Below are 22577 nucleotides of genomic sequence, written 5' to 3'. Positions count from 1 at the left end.
CTGGGAAGAGTGAATCTACAATAGGCAAGCAGCTTGGTGTGAAAAATCAACTGTGGGAGCAATCATCAGAAAATGGAAGACATACAAGACCACTGATAATCTCCCTCGATCTGGGGCTCCACGCAAGATCTCATCCCGTGGGGTCAAAATGATGATGAGAACGGTGAGCAAAGATCCCAGAACCACACGGGGGGACCTGGTGAATGACCTGCAGAGAGCTGGGACCAAAGTAACAAAGGTCACCATCAGTAACACACTACAACGGCAGGGAATCAAATCCCGCAGTGCCAGACGTGTTCCGCTGCTGAAGCCAGTGCATGTCCAGGCCTGTCTGAAGTTTGCCAGAGAGCACATGGATGATACAGCAGAGGATTGGGAGAATGTCATGTGGTCAGATGAAACCAAAGTAGAACTTTTTGGTATAAACTCAACTCGTCGTGTTTGGAGGAAGAAGAATACTGAGTTGCATCCCAAGAACACCATACCTACTGTGAAGCATGGGGGTGGAAACATCATGCTATGGGGCTGTTTTTCTGCCAAGGGGACAGGACGACTGATCCGTGTTAAGGACAGAATGAATGGGGCCATGTATCGTGAGATTTTCAGCCAAAACCTCCTTCCATCAGTGAGAACTTTGAAGATGAAACGAGGCTGGGTCTTCCAACATGACAATGATCCAAAACACACCGCCTGGGCAACAAAGGAGTGGCTCCGTAAGAAGCATTTGAAAGTCCTGGAGTGGCCTAGCCAGTCTCCAGACCTCAACCCCATAGAAAATCTGTGGCGGAGTTGAAAGGACGATCTGATTTCCTCGTGTCAGCATTGTTCCCACATCATCATAATTAATGTTGTTCCAGGTTCAACATGGCAAGTGACCAATCACCTTCTTGTGACGTCATTCCTTTGCGACTTCGAAATACCCGCCTTCGAGTATTTCGAAGTACAAGTGAAGAAGCGAGAAACCGCCGCCTGTCCGCCGAATTTGAAGTCAATTTAGGATACTTTCCTTTAATAAACGGTAAGCATTATACATATGTTCCTCACTTGGCTTGCTGTTTGTTTGCTAGTGATAGGCTACTTGACAACAGCATTAACTAACCAGTGTTCTCTAGACCAGCGTTCCCCAACTTTTTGGGTGTTTCGTGGCCCGGGGGTTGGGTCAGGCAAAATTGCAGTAGCTTCCCTGATCATTTTACAAACATAAGTGAAGAGAATCTGGACTAAAAGGCCTAGACTTATGGTTGTGTGCTGAATCTATGAATCAAACTATCACCTGGAAACATAATTAACTGGTCCATAGCTGTGAAACTGGACATGAGTTCTTGATTCTATGGAGATTAACAGTAATCCAGAAATTTACAAATTTGTCCCCGGGACATCGCGTAAATGTTGTCCCCGGGACATCGCGTAAATGTTGTCCCCGGGACATCGCGTAAATGTTGTCCCCGGGACATCGCGTAAATGTTGTCCCCGGGACATCGCGTAAATGTTGTCCCCGGGACATCGCGTAAATGTTGTCCCCGGGACATCATGTTAAAGTTGCCAGAGACATACCATATGAAAGTTTATATATATATATATATATATATATATATATATATATATATATATATATATATATATATATATATATATATATATATATATATATATATATATATATATATAATTTACATTGTATTGCAAAAAAAACCAAAACAAGTTAAAATGAATTAATGAATATTGACTAATTAAACCTTCGTTATTTTTCCACCAGAAATGGACGATATAATTAGAAGAAGTGTTCTGAATGACGAAAAAAAAAGAACTGGAAAAGACACACAACTTTGTGTGCATGTGTCACAATGCCAGGAGGACCCATTCAGTGTTGTGTTAGAAAAATTGAACTCATTAACCCTTCATGGACATTATAAATGTTTAAATGTTGCCTCAGGTAAAGACAGGAAAAGAGACTATTACAAATTCAACTGCATCAGAGCTGGGGAAAAAAGTCGAAACAGCTACAGAGCAGTGGGCTGTAAGGCCTATGTTTCATTTAAAGTACTCAAATGTTGGAAAGACCACACAGTCATCGTGCAGCGTACATATGATAAGCATGATGGGCATGATCCTTCGGACCCAAAAGACGCACATTTCAACAATATTTCCAGTGATTTGAGGAGGAAGATTGAGGAACTGCTTTCCCTTGGAACTAAGCCAGCCATCATACTAACCGAATGTCGTAAATGGGCCAAAGAACATGGACACAGATCTTCACAACAGAGAGCATTTTGTCACACCACGTGACATTGACAGTGTTAGAACCTGCATGATGAGGAAGAAGCACTTTAACTGTGGAGACAGTCAAAGTGTACATACCTTACTTAATGGAAAACATCAAGAACATGTTCTCTTCTATCAACCATACACATCTGACCAAGAACTAATGATTGTTTTGCAGACACCTGTAATGAAATCAAACATGGAGAACTGTGCAAAACAGTTAGTATTTGTTGACACCATGCACTGCGTTAACCAGTATTCATTTCCCTTATTCACACTTGTTGTAAGAGATGATCATGGGCATGGAGTCCCTGTGGCCTATGCTATTGTCAGCAACGAAAGTCAGAAAACCCTGGAAACTGTTCTTGGAATAGTTTGTGAGCATTTCCCAACTTCCCTGAGGTTAAAAATACATTGACAGCTATTAATTTTGAAATAATTCCTTTTCAAAAAAGTTATAACATGCCAGAATCTAATGCTATAGCTGCAGCATGGGCTGCAAAAAACTTTCCTTTCCAGTTGTTAAAGTTATTCCTATAGGCTGTATGCAGTATTTTATATATCTACTTGTGAGTTGAAATGTTTAATTTGGCATTGAAGTGGTGCTTTGAGATAGCAAAAACATTTTCATACTGTTTAATCTCATTTAGTGTTTTCTTTTTTTCTGTAGAGCATTTATGGTTGACAAAGACTTTGCGGAAATAAATGCTTTGCAGAAGGTTTTTCCAGAGTCAGCTATCCTTCTATGCTGGTACCATGTCTTGCAGGTAAACCTTTCTTTTCACGTTGTCTAAGATGCACCTGAAACACATTTTTACAACAGGGTCCTGTTGTTATGATTTGCCTCATTGTGATATTCACCTACTCAGGTTAATGAATATAAAGGGATAAAATGTTGAGTGACTTTGTCCATTCATTTAAGACCACAGTGCACTCATCTTCTGGTGGCTGCTTCTCAAAGCTCTTTTTGACATTTAAAAATATGTTTGCCTGGTTGATTTCTGTAATGCACAGGTCCTCTTGTCCAGTGAGTGACAAAGTTATTTTTGGACGTCAGCTTTCTTTTATGCTTTTTGTACAGCTGCTCCTCTGTCTCTCTCTCCAGATTAACTTTTTTTCTCTTACATTCACAGGCTGTTAATCGATGGCTTTCAAAATCAGAGTCTGGGGTCCATGGGCTTTCTAACACCCAAAAGAGAAATGAAATCATTTCTTTCTTTTGTAAGCTGAAAGCTTGCACATCTGTAAGTGTAATTTGTCTATTTCACATTTTGATTTCTTGATTACACTATGAGCATAATAACTTTCAGTTGCTAAAAGAAGTTACAGAGATATACAAAATAGATTTTTGAAACAATTTCTAAAACTGGCTTCTTATCTTGCTTATCAAAACAAGTACTTAAGCTGTGCAGACCATCATTGTGTCACCCACTGTGCAGTAGAACTTGTGAGTGGGATTCTTTCACAGACAGATGCTGAAACCAAATATGCTTATAGGTTTAGTGTTCCTTCTTAGCCATTGTAAGGGAAGAAATAATTGCTTCTTAATACAAAAACACGACATATTATTAATAACTTAAAATTCTTAATGTTATTCAATAAAAGGAAAAGGGCTTCAATACATAATATTAAAGATTTCAATAGGTCTGTTAAATGGATTGAAATATATTCTGTTGCATCCAATTCTCTTAGGAGGACGACTTTAAAGCCACATCAGCAGAGTTCTGCCAGACATTTAAGCAATACCCTTTGGTGTGCCAGTATTTTCAGAAGCACTGGGAAGGCATTGGCCACATGTGGTGTGACTACAGCCGTCGGTTCAGTCACGCTCGTTCTGAAACAAACAATGTGATTGAAAGGTATGATTTATTATTTTGACCTCATTCGATTGTATTGCTGAAAAAAAGATATTATGCTTTAGTCCAAGAGGCTAAACTGAGTAGGTTCTTCATGTCATTGCCAGAACAGGTTTTAGGCAAATCCTTTAAATTCTAGCAGCGTTTTTTATGTTATCACAACAAAAAACAGAGTAGGTGGATTTGCCTAAATCAGCTAAACCGGCACAGAGCATTCCTTTATAAAAGACGTGTGCAATAGGTATTCCAATTTTTTTTAAAAATAATACAGTCTTGATTAAAACTTTAAATTCCTTCAATTACAGTTACTAATCATTTCAAATAACTTTTGTTCAGATTTTTCCACCGCCTGAAATACCAGTTTTTATCTGGCTACACGAATAGGCGTCTGGATGATCTGATTGAAGTGCTCCTAGGGAAGGCCGACGACTACTTCTCAGTCATAAAAACCCTGCAAGATGTGGGCCGCATGAAAAACAGGTTTGCTGACACCTTGTCTCAAGTTTCAGACTCTGCTTCAAGACTGATGGAAAGTGGTTGGGCTCTTAAAATTACAGTCAAGAACAGCCATGGAGTTAATGCATATCAAGTCCCATCTGAGTCAAGAGAAGACATAGTGTATGATGTCTGCCCTGTTGAGTCCTACTGCAACTGTACATATGGCTTACGAGGACTTCTTTGCAAGCATCTAGTGTTACTTGCAAAATTAGCAGAGGTTGACAATGACATCTATCCAAACATGGAAACAGACATTTCTACCTTGGCAAGAATTGCAGTGAAAGAAAGGCATTACTTTGTACACTGTGAGGACTTGAAAGTGATAAAAATGCCAAGTTTGTTTGGAAATCTGTGTTTTTTTGCATCGGCTGAAACACTTCAGTGCACTTGTTGTACGTTCTCTCACTATAACACATGTGCTTGCCTGAAGGTGGCTTGTAGCCATTTTAAACAAATGAAAAACTCTCTGAAAAGTCCTCTATCAACTTTGAATGACACTCCTGTAGTTGAAAGCACAGACAAAAAATGCACAGAAGATGCGGTTGGAAAACTAAATGCTGTTTTAGACACAGTTAAACAGTGGGCATTCATTCCAGAGGGCATTACTGCAATGATAGATGAACTGCATACAAATGTCTTAAAAACAAAACAAGTAGGCAAAAGTATATGCCAGTACGAAATAAAGACGACAGATAATGCACGCAAAATTAGGCCATTGTATTCTAGCAAGAAACGTTCGGCCAGCATCGACATTCCAGCAGTCTGTGAAAATGAATGTGAACAGTCGATAACCACTGAAAGAGAGACATCCTCTGGAGAAAATGAAAACCTTTTGGAATACAAAACAAAAAAGAGAAGAGTTAAAGCTAAGTATATGCACAAGTAGACTTTTGTGTGACATTTCAAAGGGACTGCATCCATTACTTCTGTTTATTGAAACCTAAAGCTGAATAGCTGTCTTAACTTTCTGCCAAGGAACAGATGAAAAGAAATTGTTTGCTCTCTCAAGCAGTTGTTATTTATGTGTGTTATTCATTACTTTGGCTTGGTTGCTGTTTTTGATACAAATTCATCTGTGCCCATTGTAATATTTTCATATGTTACTATTTTTATATTGCTATGCATTATAAATAAAGGATTACTTATTACTATTAAAGGTCTGCATTTGTAATTGTTGGTATTATTTATAAAATATGCGCTCTTAAATTTTTTGCTCCATAAAACGATACCTGTCACTTTTTGGACATAGAGTATCAGCTGTTGAGAACCCCCGGCTCATACAAAATAGAAGTAAAAGGTTTCAACATCCAGCCTTTTTATGATTAAATACAAAGTGTAATAACAGAGTTATTGGGGTGTGATTTTGTTAATAGTTAGTCTTAAGTATAAGTTTAATAGTAATGAGTAAGAAAATATAGCCAGAATAATGGAATGAGACTAACACCTGACCTCACACTGAGATTTGGTATGAAGTGGCATGTTTGTGCTAATGCTGACATTGGGGCTCAGAGTTCCTCTGTGTGTATATATTTGTGAACGTTAACTTGGCTAATGTCCAAGGGTTTGACTGCTTTCCTGTTGGATTGTATCACAAAGAACAGGGATAAGAGCACCAGTGGCCGTGCACACCCTCATCTCTCTCCTTCACCCGATCATTAGTGTTGGAAACCGGCATTAGCTCAGAGTAGATTAGACTTCAGTATAGTGCAAGTGATTATTTGATTCAGTTTTTTCTGTGTTCAAGCTCAATTACTTTAATAAAATATGTGGAATTCAAACAAATAAATAAACAAACTGTGGACATTACCCTTTTAAACCTTTCTGAAACAAGACAGGTAAAAACCAGTGTATAAAAGTTTACATAGGTATAAATAGCTCTAACACTTTACTCCAGCCTGGCGTCCACACATGTGGACATCACATTTTGGGTTATTTAGACCAAAATACTAAATCTTGATCAACAAGCGCCTGATATACAGTTACGAGGACATTATACTGCAACTGTTCTATCGAAATTTCAAATGAATGTCCTCATGTGGCTCTCATTTTTCTCAGAAACAAAAATTAGGTAAAAAAAAAAAAAAAACAAACAAACAAAACCTGGTAATTCTTTCTTTTTACATTCATCGGGTTCCAATCGGCCCAAATATCAAAGAGAAATTAAAAATGCATGCCATGGAAGATTTCGGGTCTTAGGGGGTTAAAATGACCAGACCCCTCCGGCCTGTTTTCCAGGCCACTAAATTAAACCCAGTCAATTACCAATTGCACAGAATAAAAACCTACGAGGTCCACTAATAGTCCAAAAGTCCAAATCTTTAATAGAAAAGACAGGCAGAACTCAAACAAACAATAATCCAAACGAGGAGCATATATACACACTGGAAAGTAAATAATTATAAGTTATTAAATCAGACTAACTAAATACAGTAAAACTAATAAGGGAAGACGAACACACGGGAAACAAAAATAACAGTGTAAACATACCAAAACTCAAAATAAAACAGGAACGCTACTACAAACCGAGTGTGACACAATTACATTCATATTGAAACATATGTGATAATTTTCTTTCTTTGTAGCATTTTTAAGATGTGTGTTAGAACAGTCATTATGCTGTTTGGATTAGGAACCAATCATTTTTGCCAAATAGTTAACACAAACTTAGAACAACAGTGAACAATTTTCAAGATTCTGATTTACAGAACAAACAAAAGTCACAAAAGGTTTCATTATTTAAGAGACAAGATCAAGTTTTTCACACAGGAATGAAATGACAGAATCCAGTGCAGCGGGGCCAAAGGTGTGTGTCAGCAAACTGAAGGTTGAGGAATCAGTCAGTTCCTGTTTAAGGTTGTGTTGGATTTTGAGAAGAGTCTGTCTGTTATTAGAAAGTAAGATTAACAATGTTACACCAATAACCCAAATACGGGGAAATGACAAATAATACCAAAAAAGATACAACTTTCATATTGTTTTACTAACTTACTTTGTCATATCAGCACTTGAATGGTCGCTGCCTTTACAGACCATGTCTGTTGTGACATCGCAGGCCAATCTTCCGGCAAACCCGAGGGCTAGCTCCCCAGCCTCCTCTTCACTCAGAACACTAAACACTGTTACTTTAGTTTTGGCCTTCTTAGGCCTGTCAAGAATCATTGCGGGCAGTTTGGCTTTACGGCCCTAAAAAAGAAAAAGTGCAAACACCAAAAGAGCAGAGAGACACACACACACACGCACAAAGTTAAATGCTTTTGTTTACATGGTGTAATTGTGTATATGTTGCAGCAAATGCACAACTTCCAGCCACATTGTCACTTCATTGATACGAGTAACCCGGATTTATTTCAGGTGACATCAAAATCACGAAATGTATACCTACCCCAATCAAACCTCTGAAAACATGAACTGACATGTTCTCTGCGTTGATTCTGCGCTTGATCTCGTCTTCTGTTATTGTGTAGGTTTTCTTTTTTGGTACAGATAAGCGACCATGCACTCTGTAAACTGTACTAGTTCCTTCTGAATCAGTTTGGAATTCTGTATCTGCATCGATCCTGTCAACATCATCAGCAGCAGCATTATCTGTACTCAGACTTGTGCTGTATACTTCTGCTTCTTTTTCATTGTCTTCAATCTGTGTACCTTCATCTCTTTCAGTCTGTGTACCTTCATCTCTGACTGTCAGTCTTCCTATCTCACTGTTACTTGTCGATTTGCTGCAGATGTTCTCTCCCTTAGGAACTTTTCCTTTGTCATTCGCTGCCTGATGCTTTCCCTGATGACATTCTTCACTGGCTACTTCTATTGCTCCTCCTGTATAGCCACCTACTATGCTGCACAACTCCTTTCCCTCTGCTGTGCTGCACTGTGCTGTTACATAAAGAAGAATGATATAAACAGCACTATATCAATTTAATTGTGAAGAGAAATCCCCACAATACGACACAGTTATGTCTAAAATAGTTTTGTGTAAAAACTGGATCTTGAAACATCCACTTTAATAACACAGTCCTGGTGTGCAAAGGCAAAATTACGAAAAAAATTTTCACTTTAAACATTTTTGGACATTGTTTAGTTATATTGTGACTTACTCTCATAGAAGATACAGATGCCACAACCAGACTTTGAACAACGCATGTGCTTGTAGGCACCACATTTCTGGCACTGCACCTGTGAATTAAAGAAGAAGAAGAAGAAGAAGAAGAAGAAGAAGAAGAAGAAATAAACAAATAAAAAACAAATGAACAAAGTCCATTATATAAACAATCTATATGGCTAAGGACATGTCATAGTGTACCCGGTCTTTGGCTGCAATCACACACCAGCACTGACTGCACTTCCTAGTTCGATCTGCAAAATATAATTTGTTTAAGTACAAGTTACATTTTCCAATGTTAGAGAAAAAGAAGGCGGCTAATTTTATCTTTACCTATTGAGGAAAATAAGTAGTGGCAAAGTCGGGACCTGAGCTTTGTGACTTCAGTGTTGTACTCCTCCACTTGTGTTTTACCGTCAATGAGAGATTGGGCAAACTAATAATTGACGAAGAAAAAAAAAAAAAAAAAAAGAGCAAAAAGAATTAGATTAACAAAGAAATGTTTGTTTGTTTTTAACCCCCCCCCCCGAGAAAAAAACACACAAAAAAAAACAGAGCAACCAAAGCAAAGCATTACTGCTGAAATGGTTCAATCTACAAAAAAAATTGAGATTTTACCATCCTGCCTCTAAGGCTTTAAAAACTGAATAGGCAAAAATGTAAACATTACTTATATAGGTTAAAGCTATAGTTTTCAGTACCATTATGACATGCACTCCACATGAGTTCCCATCCTGTTGATGTGGGTGGCTCACATGTGACAAGGTCCACTCTCCAGCGCAGCCTCTTGCTGAAGCAAATGAGTTGAGAGATCGCAGTTATTACAAATAAAAAGCATATAGAGAAATCAATAACCACGTTCGGTAATGATTTCAATTAAATTAAATATGTTATGTTAAATATGTTAATTAATTACCTCCAGTTTTTCAACACCGCACTTTTTCTGACCTCCGACTCGCCAAATGAATTCATATAGACTATGGTCCTCTTGGGTATATCACAAAACTGTTTTGTAAAAAGATGGATATGGTAGGCTTGGGCCTTGAGCTTTCCTAATGAGGGACACTGAAAAGTATCATGCACAAGAGAGAGTGCAAAATCTGTGCAACTTAAAAAACAAGGTCCAGTGGCTGCCGTTTTCCAGACAGGCTCCAATCAATTTCTCATACATCTGAAAGATGTTTTTCTGGAAATAAAAAGAATGTGACAAGTATGTTTTTCTGTCAAGAATGACACTGCAAAACTGCGAAAGCTTGTCAGGTGAGACTTGTAATTAATTCTGCAGATACACAAACATATAGAAAGTGTCATTTTTTGTTTACATTAATTAATTTCTATAGTGTGTACAAAACAAATCAAGACCACAGACTCAACACGCACCACTCAATTTTTGGTGTTCTTTATCAGTTGGCCAAGACAGAAATGTTTTAATCTGTGTGCATTGCTTTTGAGCAAGTCTTTACACAGAAAAGGTTTCAGAAAGGTATTTTTCAGGTTCTTCTGACAAGGCTTCAATTTTGGAAAATGCTGTTTGTTTATAGTGGCAACTTATAAACCCTTTGTGATAAGAACATAGTTACCACAGTCCAAGTCATACCTTCAAAAAGTATGCACTTTGTGCTCTTGTGGACCCATCCAAAATTTTTCCAGTGATTTGGCTTGGTATTGGATAAATGTGAGGGAAATTCTATAAAAATAACATAAATACACCTATGTTTTCAAATACATTACAAAAAACGTAAACATGCTATGTCATTATGATCAAAAAAGCTTTTCAACATACCTCACACTGCAAATAGATTAGGCCATCTATTACCTTATAAAACAAATAAATAAATACATATAAATAAAAACAGAACTAAGGAATACGATTCATTAAGTAAATTGTACAATAAAGTGTATTTAAAGCAGAATTTAACATTAGTTTTATGACAACATAAAAGGATTTTTATGTCAAGAGGTACCTCATCTGAAATGTTAGTCTGGTCAAACAGGGATTTCAAACTTGAAATACCAATAGTTTGGTCCAGCTACTCCCACAAGGTAATCTGTGAGAAAGCATATGCTGTAGTCAACAGATATCATTTTCTTTTTGCATGCTGCAACCATCATCCATTTCAGTCTTCTAGGAGCTTTGTCTGGTTGTAGTTCTTTTTTCTCCTCCTCTCCCCTCATCTATTAATTAAATTGTTTTCTGACCTTCCTAACTGTTTCCGACCTATCTTCCCAATGTGATGTTTAAGCAATATATGTATGGTCAGAAGGGGGTGAAATTTTCATTGCAGTTGTACGTGTAACATTGCATGTGATAATAAAAGGCTTGATTGGTTGATTATTCAACATGAGTTGACATTTACCTGACATTGTGAAGGAGTCACAGTTTCTGTAAGGGTGTAAGAACATAACATGTGGATTTGTTACACTTCTTTTTCACAAGTTAATAACAATCAATAATTTTCATTCTATTATTAACAAGCTATCACACGATGTCCCTGGGACAACATCTACGCGATGTCCCAGGGACAACATTTACGCGATGTCCCGGGGACAACATTTACGCGATGTACCAGGACAAATTTGTAAATTTCTGGATTACTGTTAATCTCCATAGAATCAAGAACTCATGTCCAGTTTCACAGCTATGGACCAGTTAATTATGTTTCCAGGTGATAGTTTGATTCATAGATTCAGCACACAACCATAAGTCTAGGCCTTTTAGTCCAGATTCTCTTCACTTATGTTTGTAAAATGATCAGGGAAGCTACTGCAATTTTGCCTGACCCAACCCCCGGACCACGAAACACCCAAAAAGTTGGGGAACGCTGGTCTAGAGAACACTGGTTAGCTAATGCTGTCGTCAAGTAGCCTATCACTAGCAAACAAACAGCAAGCCAAGTGAGGAACATATGTATAATGCTTACCGTTTATTAAAGGAAAGTATCCTAAATTGACTTCAAATTCGGCGGACAGGCGGCGGTTTCTCGCTTCTTCACTTGTATTTCGAAATACTCGAAGGCGGGTATTTCGAAGTCGCAAAGGAATGACGTCACAAGAAGGTGATTGGTCACTTGCCATGTTGAACCTGGAACAACATTAATTATGATGATGTGGGAACAATGCTGACACGAGGAAATCAGATCGTCCGAGTTGAAAGTCCGTGTTGCTCGGCGACAGCCCCAAAACATCACTGCTCTCGAGAAGATCTGCATGGAGGAATGGGCCAAAATACCAGCTACTGTGTGTGCAAACCTGGTAAAGACCTATAGTAAACGTTTGACCTCTGTTATTGCCAACAAAGGTTATGTTACAAAGTATTGAGTTGTATTTTTGTTATTGACCAAATACTTATTTTCCACCCTGATTTACGAATAAATTCTTTACAAATCCTACCATGTGGATTCATGGATTTTTTTTTTCACATTCTGTCTCTCACAGTTGAAGTGTACCTCTGGTGCAAATTACTGACCTCTGTCATCATTTTAAGTGGGAGAACTTGCACAATCGGTGGCTGACTAAATACTTTTTTGCCCCACTGTATATATTTATTTATTTGCTTAAAAACAGACAAAGAAGAGAATGCGAAATGACGACTACAGCAGCCAAGAAGTAAAACCACAAAATTTTGCATTTTTCTAAGAAGCCTTTAACTTGGCTAAAAGTCAGCATTTTTTTTTTTTAGCTCAATATCAAATTTGAAGAAGCAGCCAAAAGTTACTCTGATACTGAACCCGACGAACCAAGAGAGACATTAAGAAATGAACGGTGACTCGGGACTTTTGCACAGTGACAGGGAACCACAGTTAATGTGCTTATCAAATACACCCGTGTGAAAAAGCTTTGAGTGGGTGAGTGGGAGCGGTGTCTCAGAGCCACCTTGCAGACTGTGATGATCGACTCCCTCACTTAATAAGGAGATTAAATGAGCTCAGACTGGGGAGCTGAAAAACAGAGTTTGTAAATGAAAACTTAAGAGCAGAAATCTTGTCAATGAAGCTAAAATCTGTGCACCACACTCTGTTTAAAACATCAGTCCTCACAAGCATTAAATGTAAGTCAATGTTTGCTGTGCAGCACTCAGTCAGCCATGCACAAACCCTTGCTCCACAGAGTACATCCTGTTCATTTATATGCAGCAGCTATTTCAATCTAGCTTCGCTGGTGCTTCATTTTTGGGCACGCGCCTCCCCTTGACAGCAGTTCAGTTCAACCTCGATGCAGAGTGAAGAAATGAGGTGCAGGTAAAACACTTTCTGAAGCGACAACACACCTGAAAAACAATGACAAGGATACAGACCTCTCACTTTTTACTGCAGCAGCTTACACTAAGTAAATCATGATATATATGAAGATGAGGGGAAATTATCTGTTATCAGTAGAACACAGAAGCCTCAGTATGAAGACATCTTGATAGGAAAGACAGACCTGGGACCGAATTACATACATACACAATTGCACAACATTTAAAGCTAAACTTGTGGTCTGGTGTCACCGTTGTTCATTTTTTGGTGCATAATTTGATTTAGTGTCTGCAAAAAAGGTAGTAGTGCCATTTCTTCTTCACTGTTCTGGAAGTGGCTCTATAAAATGCACAAAGAGTGGATACATCTCATATGTGAGTGACGATAAAAGAAAGCGAGAGCGATTATTCTTTTGTCGTGAGAAAAAAAAGAAAAATCACTCTGTGTAGGGAAAAAAAATAAATAAATAAGTTCCTTTAATGGCGAGAAGGCTTTCAGGTGTGAAAGAGCTCATCTGGAATTCATGTCTTATTATATTGCCATCCCACCGCTCTGATTCGTGCAAAGTCTACAACGGTCGAGGGAGGATTGACATCCTCATGCTGTCTTTGTATTGATCATATATTTTCTCTTATATCTTGCCAAGATCTGTATCAATATTCAACCCGTGCTCGCTTTAACTCAGTGGGGCATTCGAGGCAGTCATCAAACGGTGTAATAGATGAAGCTGACGATCAGTGCGTATCACAGATTCATAATGAATTCTCCATCTCATTTGTAAGAAGTAAGGTTTGAACATTCATTTATTCAAAGCCCATCAAATTCTTTTCAGGGACTGTCTATTAATTACATTGATGGTGTTCAGTAGAGGATGTGCTACGACTGACAAGGTCTAAAAAGTGTTAGAATACAGTTTGTTCACAATGAGTCCTGAGCTGCGGTTGTTTCCATTTCCACAAGTATTCTGTTTTAAGATTTTAGACATTATTTTTTAAAATCAATCAAAAATCTACTGTTGAACGAATTATGTTGAAATAATTTGATGAAGCTGAAAAGCTGCCAAGGTTCTGTTGAGGCTGACTTCAGAATTGAGTCAATTCACTTATTTTCAAATGTTAAAATGCTCAAGTTTACAGCAGTCTCCTGCAGGCTTTCCAGAGAAAGTGCAAATGTTATATGCAGTTAATTTAACAGTAGCTTTGTTTTTTACTCCTTATTCTGCCATGAAACAGCAACTGTTTATGACGCAGCAGCGTTTCCTTTATTGCTGCCACAATAAACCTCTTTGTTGCCATTTTACACTGAAAGCAGGACAAATAATTACAGCAAAACAGACTGTTCTTTCTTGCATTGAATTATCTCAAGACAGGGTTAAACAAGTGAAGCTTAACCAAAAGGCCACCTAATTATAAAGAGCACCAATTATAAACATGTTTTATAGGTTTAAAATGCCTCAAAGTACTACACACATCATGCAGTATTAGCCACAGTACACTTAGAAAGATCAACACTTCATGTATGCTTATTGACTGAGCTCCAACTGGTCAGCTCCACAGTCACCAGAGCTCAGTAAAATAGATTGAGGAATGTTTCCAGCACTTCAGGGCGATCGTGGCTCAAGAGTTGTGAGTTCGCCTTGTAATCAGAAGGTTGCCGGTTCGAGCCCCGGCTTGGACAGTCTCAGTCGTTGTGTCCTTGGGCAAGACTGGGTGGTCAGAGGGTCTGGTGGCGCCAGTGTCCGGCAGCCTCCTCTCTGTCAGTGCGCCCCAGGGTGGCTGTGGCTACAATGTAGCTTGCCATCACCGGTGTGTGAATGGGTGGATGACTGGTTGTGTAAAACGCTTTGGGGTCCTCAGTTGGACTAGTAAAGCGCTATACAAATACAGGCCACTTACTTTGTTAAATCTATGGCACAAACAACGACGTCACTTCTGAAGATGAAAGGAGACGAATCCAGTGATAGCTAGTTGTAACTAATAAAGTGGCCGGTATATCATATTCATATACTTGAAGAACAAATCTCCTTTACTTATTTGCTTTATTCCACCTGATGGTCATCTGAGTCATGTGTTAGAAAGAATACAATCAAGTGGGATAAAAAAGAAAAAGAAAAAAAGAAATGATCAACAGGTTGCAATTCCTCAAGTGGCCACTTGAGGCTGAATTCAGAATTGAGTCAATTCGCTTATTTTCCATTGTTAAAATGCACAAGTTCACAGCAGTAAAAAACCTGGTACAAAAATGGCTTTTGTGGATAAACGTCCTTCAAAAAAGACGTGACAACGCAACTGTACGGACGCTGGTAATGCTTATGGTTAGGGGTGCACATGCTCTAATAATCTATGGCATGCTGAGACAAGAAACTGTAGCAGTTGCCTGTCTGCTAGGCCTCACCACTGCTTATTCCAGTCACTGAACTCAATCTTTGCATCCTATTTGTGCTGTCAGTGCATTTGGAGCATTTTTATTGGAGTTATCAGATGAATAATATGGCCTACTGTGGGGTGCTAAGCATGCAGGGAGTTTGGTGAGTAAATTTTTAATGTTACTAAATTAAACTGTTCATCTGCATTAGTTATCAGATACCTACATTTGTACGGCCCTCTTTGTCCAAATATGGTCATTTGTGGCCCCTGTAAACTAACCTGGTGATGACCAAAATGCTAAAAGTGCCACTCATTGACAACCAATGGGCATTGTTAAGTTATTGGGTTTGCACATCTTTTATATAAAATCAGTGGTTACATCATGAAGAAAAGGAATAAAGGAGTTCAGATGATTTGTGCCATCAATTCTTTATATATGATTCATAAGCAATAAACAGTGCAGTATCTTAAATAGCAAATACTCTGTTTTCTCATCTGTTTAGTGTCCTGAGGGAGTACCACAGGGTGAGATGCACGGCAGACCCTGCCCATAACATTACTAACTCTGATAAACAGGTATTCTTGATTTTCAAATTAATTTTGAATACATCATTTATTCAGCAATAATATGTGTTATGCACCTTTTAGACTCCAGAAGAACATCAGACCAGTTGAGTAAGATGTGCAGCAGTCCACTGTTATCTGTATGAAATTTTCTTGTTATAATAATGGGATCACATTCAACATTAAGCTTCTTATAAACACAAAAATTAGGTTATATCATTGCACATTGCATATTCCACATATTATATAGGCTAAGTATACTAACAACACTGGAACTTCCTGACCTCGCTTCCCTCAAGCCTCTGAATAGAGCTGTCTTATCTGGGCCTAATAGCCGCTCTGATAAATGGACACAGCCCCTCAGGCATGGACCATAATAAGAAGACAGACCTATTCCTGGGACTAGCAGCCATTATGGAGTCACAGCCCCATTTTATTTTAATCAAGCTGAGGTCATGCACATGAATTATAAAGCGCTTTATTCATCTTTGCACTTTCTTTAAAAGTTTAATTAGAAACTCGTGCTTGGACAATAGCAAAAGCCCTCAGACAATGACACACCTGGATCAAAACACCTCTTCCTTCCATTACATAATCCAATGCAATTTTCCCATATTTCAAATATCATCGGCACATGTGATGGGAAAGTGTTGTATTGTAAAGCACCTTAATGCACATCTGTTTGATTATGTATGGTATTCTAATGACAGCAGCCTGGACACATGTCCTGGATGCTATAATAGATCTCAGGTATACACTGTTCTGCACGTGCTCTGTCTGTTTGTTGTGTTTACTGGCTCACTGCATCAGGACAGGAGAAAGTAAGGAAATGGTTCTGTTTAAATTCCAGACGTAATCCATAACAATTGAAGTTTTTGTGGTTTCCACCAAGTTTTATTTCACACTCACAGTTTCACAACTGTTTCAAACATCTTCAGGAGTCACGCCCTGACACATTTGCGCTCACGCACAATATGAACATGAGGTATCACTTAAGTGTGGTGTTTTTTTATTATTATTTTTATAATGTTGACGATATGTTCTGTGTCTTCGTGACATCTCTGAGGCTTTTTGTTCTCAAATCTGTTCTAAATTGTAGGACACAAGCAGTTTATTCTCTGTGCACATGAAGTGGTTTGTTAAGTAATGCATTTGTCATCCACCATATGGTAAATGGCCCGATCATAACACCCTTCTTCAATCAACCTTTTGAGATTTACGTGTTTTGGCGTCAACAGCCTTAAGAAGACAAAGGCAGGAAAGAAAATTTTAAATGCCTCTTGAACACACACTGTGCTCAGTGATAGAATCGATTGTGGTGACAAAGATAGACATATTGGATCTCAAGTGTCTGGGTCATTTAAGGCTTTTTGTCTGACGTATTGAAGATCTCTGCCAGGGAAGATTGGCTTGACTGGGTGAAGACAGAAAGCCTGGGTATGTTTTTTCAGTGCTACCTACACACACGTGTCCTGGCTTTGGGTATGTACCATTATCAAGTCGGTAAACTGCATACCTCCCTGTGAGGAAGAGACTAGAAGTCATTCTTTCACGTATAAGGCTTGATTTAGTTATAGTAAAGCCGAATGTAGCAAACCCACATTTCTTTCTTTTTGCTTTTTTCCAAGGAGCCAGATTTTCTTCAGATTTCTAAAGTGGTCTTAAGCAATAGTTGTGCAGGCTTTCTAAAGGTCTTTCGGGGGGGGGGGGGGGGGGGGGTGTTTTTTTGCTTTTGCTTCTTTTTAGACCACCAATGACCTACAAATCATTCAGTAATAAACAAGGTTCCTTAACTTAAGCAATGAACAGAGAACTTAGCAGAGAACCAATTTTAAATTGTATCTTTTAACTCTTTGTTACTATGTTGGAAAAAATATCCACTTTCTTTAGATAAATCTATGAAAAGTGTCAACGATAACACAGTTTGACACTCATAAAATAGTATTGATGCACCAATAAGGTGATTCCCAAAGAGCCATTAACTGAAAACTTGGCATACTTCGGTGTCAGGGGAAGGGTGGTTGTCCAGAAGCCATTACTGAATGGAAGGGAAACGGGAAAAAAACCCTGATGTATGCCAAATTACAAAAGCACTGGGCTGAAAAGAGCTTATGGAGTGATTGATCCAAATTTCACCTTTTTATTTCATATCATTGTTAATATCATTAACTGGGGAAGTCAAGAGAGAGGTACAACAGCATCATGGTATCAAGCTGCATGTCAATCAGTGGTGCTGGGGACCTTGTCGAAATTGGTGGAATTACAAACTCAGAAAGGTACTGTCAGAGTTTGACACAGCACTGAAAAAAGACAAGAAAAGCTTACATAAGAGAGCTCAGACTGTGCTGAAGAGTAAAAGTGGTCATAGCAAATAATGGCTTTCAAGCTTGTTAGGAACATGGAAACATGAAAATGGCCTCATGTGGCCACTGTTTGTGCTGAGCCCTGTCCAGGGGCTGGATCACAGAAATATTTCTGTTGTTCTAACAGACCAAAGGTAAAGTTGTCTCTATTGTTTACAGTCAGGCTGAGCAACATGGCTGAGATGTGCTCATTTCCTACATATCCCAAAAACACTCAGGTGTGGTACGTTTTTAATGCGCAGAATGTTTTGAGCATCTGCAAAACTCTTGCTGAAACACATCTGAGACAGACAGGAGGATGCTGAAAAAAGTGAACCTTCGTAATAATTATCGTTTTCGCTGATGTGAGTAGTTAACGCATGCACATTCAAGCTTCCTCAAAGAAGACGCAAAAGTAGCAAATATCAGACAGAATAATCAGCTCAATACTCGCATTAAAGGACGGAGATTGATTTTTTTTTTTTTAAGGACGGAGATGAATAACACAGTGAACAGACGAGTTAATCACATTCACATGTGTGCTGACTTTGGTGCATAATTTTTTTTTTCCTTCAAGTCATGTCTATTTTAATGCCCTCATGTACAAGTAGTTTAAATGTTGTGACCAATCATGAGACACTGGAGAACATTAATATAGCTTTGGGATTCGACGACGGATGAATGTGATGATAGAAACTGAAGTCAGGGAGCACAGGCCAGCACAAACAAACTTTATTGAGGTTTTCTAGACAACACACAATTGTTACAAGTAGGCCTTTATATATTTCATTACTGAGCTGTCAGTGTTTCGTTATTTTATGTCAGTTATTGTAAGTAATTTCCAATTGAATGCTGGGTATGTGGTCAGTATAATCCCAGAATAAGGACACGTCATAGTGTTTTATACTATAAACACTACCAAGCAGAACTGAAATGCGACCCTGTAATGCATGAAAACTGAAGTGGGGTGGCCAATATTTTTATTTATCAAGTTCTATGGTGAACTTTTGGTCTTGGTGTAGGGAACCATTTATATTTTAGGGGGTGCGCTGATTGGTTTAAATATTAATGACCTCACGAGCGCCCAGCAGCCGTTGTTCTTATTACTGTTAAATGTCCCTGCCGAGTCCCTGCTGGGTGCTCGCTGATGAGGGTAAAAGCAGATTTATTGTTGGACAATTTGTGTCGGATTTGTCTGTGCAGCCTAATGAAAGCACAGAAGCGCATTTCTTGTGGCCGTAATGATGTTTCACAGAAATGTTTTATTAAGTTCTCCTGGCTAGCAAATTACACACAGAAGATGCACATCTTCAACCGCTCGCTTCAGAAAGATGTGCCGCATGCTGGGTTTTTGCTAATCTTTCCCACCTCGCTCTCCGTGAGTTCTAATGATATGTTGCATAATAATATATAGCGCACGATTGAATAATTACATACGCTTGCATTCCATCCTCCACGTGGAAGATGGAAACGCTATTAAGTGATCTTCAGCAGAAAATTTGAGGCCTAAATATAAAGTGAGCAAACAGAAGTATGTGTAACCGAGGCCTCCGAGTGCAAATAAACAGTTGAGCTTTAAATCCAAAGGGATTTTTTCTTTTCTCAACGTGACGGTGCTGATGGGAAGAAAGAAACAAGTCATCAGAAATCACAGCCCTAGATTCTTGGGGGATGAAAGGAAAAATGGCAACATGTATCAATGACTCTCTAGGGGCACTGAACACAGAGTGTCTGAAAATAAGTACTATTGATGTCGCCTGTTAACTATTTCAGCCACCGAGTGTAGGTCGGACACTGTCATACACATGATCGTATGTACACATGGGCGTAAAAGGAGCTTGAAGTATTTAATTCAGATGACATACGAGATATTTAAACACAGACATGGGAACAATCGCATTTAGGTGAAACATTTCACAAGATCAGCTGATAAACAACCTTTTTGTGGAAAATATTCAACGCAGTAAAATATCAGAAACAACATTTTGAGTCATACACCACAGTCTTTTTAATCAAATCACAACTGAAGCTGGTGGGGATGTGATTATTGGCTTTCGAGGTTTTTACTCGTCAGCTGGTCTCAGACAAAATAAAACTCCTACCTGATAACGGTGCCAGACGAAAACGCTACTGCTCAAGTTATTATCAGCTGGAGACCATTCATATCTGAGCATTTCCTGCTAATAAAGTCAAAGTAATATTCAAGCTCAGGTTAGTGCTTGCAGAGAGACTCTTCCTCTGAGCACCACGAATGTCAAATTTGGGATTTTAGTGAATTTATCCAGTACTTGAGGACATATTTCAGTCACAGCTATTTTTTTTTTTATTGTTTTTGTTCTTTTAATTTGAAAAATGTTTTCAAAATGTGATGTGCAAGATCGTGTGTCTGGCATTTTCTGTATGAAAGCGTTGTATGCAGTGATCATCTGTAGAGTAGGAACATTACACTGCTAGGCTGTTTGCCTTCACACTTATTAGAAGAGTTTCAGTCTTTACCATGAGGGAGCCGTACTTTCACACCATGTGAAATGAGGTGTAATCAGTGTGTGATCATCGGGGCTTTCATCTGCAGTCCGATAGGCTCTTGAGGCTGATGTACATGGAGCTGACCACAGTGGCTTCTTCCTGCATGGACTCCTTCAGGTCAGGCTGACCTACACAAAGCAGGCTGACCACCCTTTTGGGTAGCTTTCCGCTAAACAGCATGTAGATGCAGGGGTTCACACAGCTGTTTAAACTGGCAAGCAGCATCAAGATGGTGAAGGTTGCACCTGGAGATAGAGGAGGAGGACATGAGAGTCACTTTATTTGGGCTTGGTTGTCTCTTACAGATTTGTGGCTATTTTAAGTTATCTGTTGATGCTTTGTGAAATTAAGGACCATTAACCTTTGACCTAATGTACTGTCTGTCGATTACAGTGACTTCATTCAAGTGGAGAGGGCATCCGTCCCTCGTAATTTCACTTTTAAAGTTCACTTTCATTGTAATACTAAGAGATTTTAAGGTGTAGATGTTAGAAATAATGTAATTTACTGGATGTATTAAATGTAACGGGATTGTATAAGTGGAATGAGTTCAAAGCAATTATGCAGAAAATTCTAGTTTCCTCCTCTATTGTTTTCCTGAGCATGATGGCGTTTGTAGCCACTTAAACTTGCAGTAATAACAATTTTTTTTTGCTTTCCAGTGACTTTTATGTCAGACTGTGCCCTTTTTGCGTGTTGTGGGATCACTGTCTTCTTACTCTGTGTGGGTGCCTCGTCGTCCCAGACAGACCAAAGCTGCACGGTGAAGAAAGGTGTCCAGCAGAGGATGTATGCGAGCACGATGACCACGGTCATCTTCACCGTCTTCACCCTGGCCTTGGACACTCCTGCCACGCTGCTGGCCCTCGATGACGGAGGCTTGCTGACCGCTTTCCCGACGTGGTGCGTCTTCATGTGGAAGTTAAGCTGCACTGCGCGGCAGATGCGCACCTGGCACACGATCACGGTGAGAATTGGCAGGACGAATATCACCAAAGTCGTCCAGGTTACGTAGGCTCTCCGTCCCCACGGCTCGATGAACTGCGCCCAACAATCGTACACGCCGGGAGCGACCTCGACCCGAGAGAAGATGAAGACCTGCGGGAGGCTGCAGAGGACGGAGACGCACCAGGCGGCGCACACCGGACCGTTCCAGCGCGCCCTGCGCCTCTGGAAAGTTACCATGGGATTGCAGATGGCTTGGTACCGATCTATAGTCATCACTACGATCATGTACGTGGAGGCGAACATCCCGACCACCTGCAGGTACTTTACCGCCCGACACAGCACATCTGGACCGATGAACCTGTCGGTGATGTCCCAGATGAGTTGGGGGCAGACTTGGAAAAATGTGACCACCAAGTCAGCGACGCACAGGTGGAAAACGAAGACGCGCATTCTGGAAAGCGGCTTCCTGCGCTTCCACAGCACCAGCAAAATCCCAAAGTTTAGGATCCCCGCTGTGATGAAGATGATGGCGAGAAGGGCGATTTCCACCTGCGCCAAGCGCTCATCCCGAGGATCGTCACCAATCAGTGCACTCTCCGAAGAGACGTTACTGATATTTACACCGATCCAAGCCATGCGTTCAACCCAAGCGCAGCACAGAGGGGATTAAATAACCACTCCAGGTGAATCCAGCGGCAGAGGCGGCATGCGAACGATACAGAAAACTCTTGGCGATTTCATCGAAATGTAAAAACGACGGTGGGAGGGACACGGGCTGAACAACTGTTGAGCTTCTTCATACACAGAGAGCGGTAGTAAAGGAGATCAGCGGGTTTTATGTCTCATCTCTGTGGGAGGGAGGAGCAATCTCACTCCAG

General features: G+C 39.5%; 3 protein-coding genes across 3 annotated transcripts; 1 reads left to right on the top strand and 2 right to left on the bottom strand.

Annotated features, from left to right (window-relative positions):
• Positions 1-2676: 2676 nt before the first annotated feature.
• On the top strand, positions 2677-5776 carry LOC147329961 (uncharacterized). The gene is made up of 5 exons (XM_086291423.1): positions 2677-2831; positions 2933-3029; positions 3396-3506; positions 3955-4121; positions 4455-5776. Exons 2-5 carry the CDS (start codon positions 2940-2942, stop codon positions 5500-5502), a joined length of 1416 nt encoding a protein of 471 aa, XP_086147549.1. The 5' UTR covers positions 2677-2831; positions 2933-2939; the 3' UTR covers positions 5503-5776.
• A 1883-nt stretch (positions 5777-7659) lies between these two features.
• On the bottom strand, positions 7660-11805 carry LOC147329960 (uncharacterized; the record flags this gene model as incomplete). The annotated part of the gene is made up of 11 exons (XM_086291113.1): positions 7660-8489; positions 8711-8789; positions 8917-8969; positions 9049-9151; positions 9417-9519; positions 9632-9720; positions 9830-9901; positions 10313-10402; positions 10499-10531; positions 11073-11098; positions 11637-11805. Coding segments are annotated over 11 exons (1371 nt in total), but the record flags the coding sequence as incomplete, so codon positions are not given.
• A 7100-nt stretch (positions 11806-18905) lies between these two features.
• Positions 18906-22543, bottom strand: avpr2b.1 (arginine vasopressin receptor 2b, tandem duplicate, 1). Its single transcript, XM_086291421.1, has 2 exons — positions 21471-22543; positions 18906-20996 (listed from the first exon to the last, which is right to left on the bottom strand). Exons 1-2 carry the CDS (start codon positions 22333-22335, stop codon positions 20788-20790), a joined length of 1074 nt encoding a protein of 357 aa, XP_086147547.1. The 5' UTR covers positions 22336-22543; the 3' UTR covers positions 18906-20787.
• Positions 22544-22577: the final 34 nt, after the last annotated feature.

Source organism: Aulonocara sp. 'chitande type north' Nkhata Bay, linkage group LG5 (genome assembly GCF_057382095.1).
Source record: "Aulonocara sp. 'chitande type north' Nkhata Bay isolate Kocher_YH1m ecotype deep benthic linkage group LG5, A_spYH_male_GT1.1, whole genome shotgun sequence".
NCBI lineage: Eukaryota > Metazoa > Chordata > Actinopteri > Cichliformes > Cichlidae > Aulonocara > Aulonocara sp. 'chitande type north' Nkhata Bay.
The sequence above is the reverse complement of the archived record's forward strand: the minus strand, read 5'-3'. Positions and strand labels throughout refer to the sequence as shown.

Excerpts from the sequence above, each read along its gene's own strand:
- LOC147329961 (XM_086291423.1), top strand. The coding sequence starts at position 2,940 with ATGGTTGACAAAGACTTTGCGGAAATAAATGCTTTGCAGAAGGTTTTT. Across the intron at positions 3,030-3,395 it reads GCTGGTACCATGTCTTGCAG|GCTGTTAATCGATGGCTTTC; the intron begins GTAAACCTTTCT and ends TTACATTCACAG. Across the intron at positions 4,122-4,454 it reads ACAAACAATGTGATTGAAAG|ATTTTTCCACCGCCTGAAAT; the intron begins GTATGATTTATT and ends ACTTTTGTTCAG.
- avpr2b.1 (XM_086291421.1), bottom strand. The coding sequence starts at position 22,335 with ATGGCTTGGATCGGTGTAAATATCAGTAACGTCTCTTCGGAGAGTGCA. Across the intron at positions 20,997-21,470 it reads CGACGAGGCACCCACACAGA|GTGCAACCTTCACCATCTTG; the intron begins GTAAGAAGACAG and ends CTCTATCTCCAG.